General features: G+C 50.4%; 1 protein-coding gene across 1 annotated transcript in view; it reads left to right on the forward strand.

Moving 5' to 3' along the window:
• Positions 1-3,560, forward strand: part of LOC129524654 (histone-lysine N-methyltransferase 2C-like) — a 46,996-nt gene extending 43,436 nt beyond the window's left edge. The window contains 1 exon segment of the mRNA XM_063696943.1: positions 3,055-3,560. Within this exon segment, the coding sequence (XP_063553013.1) occupies positions 3,055-3,560 (506 nt within the window).
• The last annotated feature ends 2,440 nt before the right edge of the window (positions 3,561-6,000 follow it).

Genomic DNA, 6,000 nt, shown 5'->3' on the forward strand with positions numbered 1-6,000 from the left:
AGCCCAGCCTGGCCAACATAGTGAAACCCCGTCTCTACTAAAAATACAAAAATTCAGCTGGGTGTGGTGGCAGGTGCCTGTAATCCTAGCTACTAGGGAGGCTGAGGCAGGAGAATTGCTTGAACTGGGGAGGCAGATGTCGCAGTGAGCCAAGATTGCGCCATTGCACTCCAGCCTGGGCAACAAGAGTGAAAAACTGTCTCAAAAAAAAAAAAAAAAAAGAATCTAGGGAGGCCAGGAGCAGTGGCTCACACCTGTAATCAATCTCAGCACTTTGGGAGGCGGGCAGATCACTTGAGGTCAGGAGTTGGAGACCAAAATGGTGAAACCCCATCTCTACTAAAAATTCAAATATCAGCCAGGTGTGCTGGTGCACGCCTGTAATCTCAGCTACTCAGGAGGCTCAGGCAGGAGAATCACTTGAACCCCAGAGGTTGCAGTGAGCTGAGATCACGCCACTGCACTCCAGCCTGGGCGACAGAGTGAGACATTGTCTCAAACAAACAAACAAACAAACAAAAACCCAAGGAGCACAGAACAGCTACATATTGGAACAGCTAAATATTGGAGCACCTACTGTGTGTTGACCGTTCCACAGCATGGAGGAAACTGGTCTTCCCTTGGAAGAGCCTCCCCACTATTCAGGTGGTAAGAGAAATAACATACCCAGGGCTGGGCATAATGCAGACAGTGTTATAAAGGAGGCATTGAACAAAGGAGAGAGTAACTGAAGGAGGTGGCATTTTGAGTGACCTTGGGGCCGATTAGGGTGGTTACAGGTTGATGCTTATATATATGGCATATACGTTGGGGGATTGGGTGGCGGGGAGGGGTGCAGGCATTCAGAATAGAGCAAAGAGAGGAGTAAGTATAGAATGGTGTATCAAATGTTTATCCAAAAGCAGGATATGGAACTAGTAAACATTTTATTCACAGTGTGTATTTTTTTTTGAGAGGAAGTCTTGCTCTGTTGCCCAGTGGCACGATCTCGGCTCACTGAAACCTCTGCCTGCTGGGTTCAAGTGATTCTCCTGCCTCAGCCTCCCAAGTAGCTGGGATTACAGGCGCACGCCACTACGCGCGGCTAATTTTTGTATTTTTAGTAGAGACGGGGTTTCGCCATGTTGGCCAGGCTGGTCTCAAACGCCTGACCTCAGGTGATCAGACCACCTCTGCCTCCCAAAGTACTGAGATTACAGGTATGAGCCACTGCATCTGGCCTGTTGTCTATATTCTATTTTTTTTTTTTTTTTCTGAGATGGAGTCTTGCTCTGTCACCCAGGCTAGAGTGCAGTGGCACGATCTTGGCTCACTGCAACCTCTGCCTCTAGGGTTCAAGCGATTCTCCTGCCTCAGTCCCCTCAGTAGCTGGGATTACAGGCGCCTGCCACAGCGCCCAGCTGATTTTTTTGTATTTTTAGAGGAGACGGGGTTTCACCATGTTGGCCAGGCTGGTCTTGAACTCCTGACCTCGTGATCCACCGCGCCCAACCTGTTGTCTATACTCTAAAATTTGGATAATTTGGATATGGTATAGTTTATGTGGCAATTTTCTTTTGGAGAACATGTAGGTTGTTTCTAGCTTTTCGCTATTGGAAACAGTGCTGCATCCTTGTGTATGCTTTCTGCATGAGTGATATTTCTCTAGGATACATACTGTAATTATATGCTTGTCTATTTTTTTGTGTTTTAATTTATTTAATGTCTGTGCTTCCTGTTAAAATACAAGCTCCATGAGGGGAGGAATCCAATTTGTTTTGTGCCGCACTCTTTAATTACTATCTAGCCAAGTGCTTGGGAGAAAGGAGAGGTCAATAAATATATACTGAGTGAATCAGGCTGAAAGATTGGCTGGGGCCATGGTGTGGTTTTGTATCCTAAGAGAGGGAGCCTGACTTATTTTGGAAAAGTAAAATTTTTTTTGGAGAATTTCACACAAAGCAGTAGCAGGATGGTTATTGGTGGAATTTAGGAAAACATATTCTGGACTAGAAAGAAGGCAGGTACAGGAGGTGCGATTATGAGATTATTACACAGGCCAGAAGGAAACAAAGAAACATGGGTGGTGAGAATAGAAAGGAACGGGTACATACATTTCAGAGAGATTAGAAGGATAGGATTTGTGAGATTTACTAAGTAGCTATAAGGGGTGAAGTAAAGAAAGCATAGAAGGAAAGTTGATTTCTAGCGTAGAACATTTTAATTTTACAAACATTTATTCTCTCTCCCAGCTCCATGGAAGAAGTACTCACTAATTGCTGTTGGTATATTAATTTGTATTACATTTTCTTCCCCACTTTCTCTTTTTTTTTTGAGACAGGGTCTGTGGCCCAGGCTGGAGTGCGGTGATGCCATCTTGGCTCACTGCAGCCTTGACCTCCTCGGGATCAAGAGATCCTTCCACCTCAGCCTCCTGAGTAGCTGGGACCATGGGTGCCAGCCACCATGCCCAGCTAATTTTTTTTTTTTTTTTTGAGACGGAGTCTCACTCTGTCCCCCAGGCTGGAGTGCAGTGGTGTAATCTCGGCTCACTGCAGCCTCCGCTCCCTGATTCATGCCATTCTCCTGCCTCAACCTCCCAAGTAGCTAGGACTACAGGCACCTGCCACCACGCCCGGCTAATTTTTTTTTTGTATTTTTAGTAGAGACAAGGTTTCACTGTGTTAGCCAGGATGGTCTGGAACTCCTGACATCGTGATCCGCCCGCCTCGGCCTCCAAAGTGCTGGGATTACAGGCGTGAGCCACCGTGCCCAGCCCTATGCCTAGCTAATTTTTATATTTTTCTTAGAGACAGGGTTTCGCCGTATTGCCCAGGCTGGTCTTGAACTCTCGGGTTTAGGTGAGCGCCTTGGCCCCCGAAAGTGCTGGGATTATAAGCATGAGCCACTGTGCCTGGTTTCCCTTTCAAAAGAGATTTTGGGTGTTTCGTGTCACTGTATCCACGCCGCGTGCGGTCCCTTGTGCGTGGCTTCTTTTCCTGAGCACGCACAGCTGCCTTCTAACCCGCGAGCAATGGCTTTAAGGTTTTTGTTTGTAATTCGGGGGTGACCCAGGGGTTCGGGCCGCGGGCCCCTCCCCTCGCCCAGGCACACCTTGCAGAAGAGGGGGCGGCGGGGACAGGACCCGGGTCTGTGCCTGCGCACACCCTCGCGGGCCAACCCCACCCCCCGGCCGGGTACCTGTCACGGCTACTGCCGCGGCGCGCGCCCGCCAGGTTAAGCCGGATGGCGGGAGGAGGGGTGCGGGACACGGGGTGCGGGGAGGGTGGCACGGCGCGCGCGTGCGCAGGAGTCGCCGAGCAAGAACTGGTAGTGCGCGCGCTCGCCGCTCGCTCGCGTCCCGGAGGCGGAGTCTGCGGCGGCGGGCGGAGCGGGGGAGCGCCTATGCTAGTCACGTGGGCGCTGGGGCGGGGCCGGGGCGGGGCCGGGCGGCCGTTCAAGGCAGGGGGCGGGGCGCCTCCGAGCGGTGGGGCCAAGGGAGGGCGCAACAGCTGCTACCTCAACACTTTCTGACCCAACGGTCACCCAGCGCCGGACTCGCTGCGCCCCGGCGGCTCTAGGGACCCCTGGCGCCTACACTTAGCTCAGCGCCCGAGGTGAGCCCAGGCCCTAAATCCTCCGGGCGGGGGTAGGGGTGAGGGACGCTCCTTTTTTGTTAGGGCGGGGGTCTTGGAGGCGCGAAGGCACTAGGCGCCTCGGCGGATGGCTGCACCCCTCGCCCGCTGCTCCCCATGTCTTTTTGGGGGCCGGGTGCGGGCGCGGAATCCGAGAGGTGTCCGCACAAAAGGCCGAGAAAAACTCCGCGACGCCTACCTCCCTCCCTCCGCCCTCCCCGCCACCTCCTCTCCGCGCCCGCTCCTCCTCATTCAAACCCGGCCCGCCTGTGTGGTGTCAGCTCAGTCCTGGCCGCCGCCGCATGAGGAAATGGCCGAGGAGCCGGAGCCGCAGGTAAAGGGGGCGCGCCCCCCGCCTGCGCCAGCCGGGGCGCCCGCCCGGTCCTGCGGAGGCTCCCGCGCCGCCCCCGAGGCGCCCGGCTCTCGTTGTCTTGTCCCCTCCCCAGGCTGACCTCAGTTCCCCGTGTCAGCTTCCTAGCCGCTCCTCTAGGGCGCGGCCTCCCCAGCCGGCTCCTGCACTTCCGCCCACGGGAAGGTGCGGGCGATCCCGGGCTGCATCCGCTCTTGGCCGTCACACTCACACTGCACGATTTAGAAGGGCTTGGGGTGCGGGGTTCCCTGAATCTCCGCTGGGAGCGGGGGTCCGGGGGTCTGCGGTGGTGGGCGGTGGGGGTCTGTTCCGAAAAGTTGGGTCGCCCCGCGGGGCGGGTCTCCCAATTTGCCCAGTTGGCCCTTGGGGCGCGGGCGGAGGGGGGCCGTCGGCGTAGGGTCCCCAGCGATACCCCGGGAAGGGCCGGGGCAAGTTGGAAATGGTCAAAACAATGCGTCTGGACTGGCAGCATTGCTTCTTATTGTAGTTTTAATCTGCATTTCTCTAATAGCTAGTGATGATGACCAGTTTTTCATTTGCTTATTTGCCAGTTGCAAATCTCTATTAGTGAAGTATCTGTTCACATATTTTGCCCATTTTTTAAAAGTTGGGTTGTTTTCTTATAATTGAAGTTTATTTTTTCTTATACTCAAAATTTTAATTCACACATAATAAATTGTACATATTTATGAGGTACAATGTGATGTTTCAGTACATTTTACATTGCATAATGATCAAATCATGGTAATTAGCATATCCATTGCCTTAAACATTTACCATGTCTTTGATGTAAGAATATTCAAAATCCTCTCTTCTAGCAAGAATATGAGTGTATTTTAAATGTACATCTATTTGTTTTCTCACAATCCTATAAAATGATAGCTTGAGTCAATGAGTTATCCCCCCAAGTCCTATCAACCTTGTCTATTTTAGTGAAATTTAATATTGTCTAGAAAACACTAAGCAAACATAGTTATTCAGAGAGCATAACTGAGCCCTCTGGTTATTCTCTGTAACCCACAAAGGAAGCTGAACACTTGATGTAAACTTCTTTATCAGAGTAAATAATAAGAATCCTCTCCATTACATACAAAAGAAAAAATAACTGGAGAGATAGTCTCTGCTCTGAGGTTATTATCCTGTGGTCTTTGGTTTCGGTACATTCTCCCCCACCCCATGCCCTTCTCCCTCATCTTTAATGAGTATCTGTATGTATGGCAGAACAGTATTTTTTTTTATTATACTTTAAGTTTTAGGGTACATGTGCACAATGTGCAGGTTAGTTACATATGTACACATGTGACATGCTGGTGCGCTGCACCCACTAACTCCTCATCTAGCATTAGGTATATCTCCCAATGCTATCCCTCCCCCCTCCCCCCACCCCACAACAGTCCCCAGAGTGTGATGTTCCCCTTCCTGGGTCCATGTGTTCTCATTGTTCAGTTCCCACCTATGAGTGAGAATATGCAGTGTTTGGTTTTTTGTTCTTGCGATAGTTTACTGAGAATGATTTCCAATTTCATCCATGTCCCTACAAAGGACATGAACTCATCATTTTTTATGGCTGCATAGTATTCCATGGTGTATATGTGCCACATTTTCTTAATCCAGTCTATCATTGTTGGACATTTGGGTTGGTTCCAAGTCTTTGCTATTGTGAATAGTGCCGCAGTAAACATACGTGTGCATGTGTCTGTATAGCAGCATGATTTATAGTCCTTTGGGTATATACCCAGTAATGGGATGGCTGGGTCAAATGGTATTTCTAGTTCTAGATCTCTGAGGAATCGCCACACTGACTTCCACCGTGGTTGAACTAGTTTACAGTCCCACCAACAGTGTAAAAGTGTTCCTATTTCTCCACATCCTCTCCAGCACCTGTTGTTTCCTGACTTTTTAATGATTGCCATTCTCAAAGAACAGTATGTTTTTAAGTGTCTGCAGTCTTGGGCCAAGCTCGTTCTATTCCCCACTCTACAAGAATCACAAGAGCGCTAGGATTCTGTTTGGGGT

This window comes from Gorilla gorilla, chromosome 13, assembly GCF_029281585.2.
Source record: "Gorilla gorilla gorilla isolate KB3781 chromosome 13, NHGRI_mGorGor1-v2.1_pri, whole genome shotgun sequence".
Classification (NCBI taxonomy): domain Eukaryota; kingdom Metazoa; phylum Chordata; class Mammalia; order Primates; family Hominidae; genus Gorilla; species Gorilla gorilla.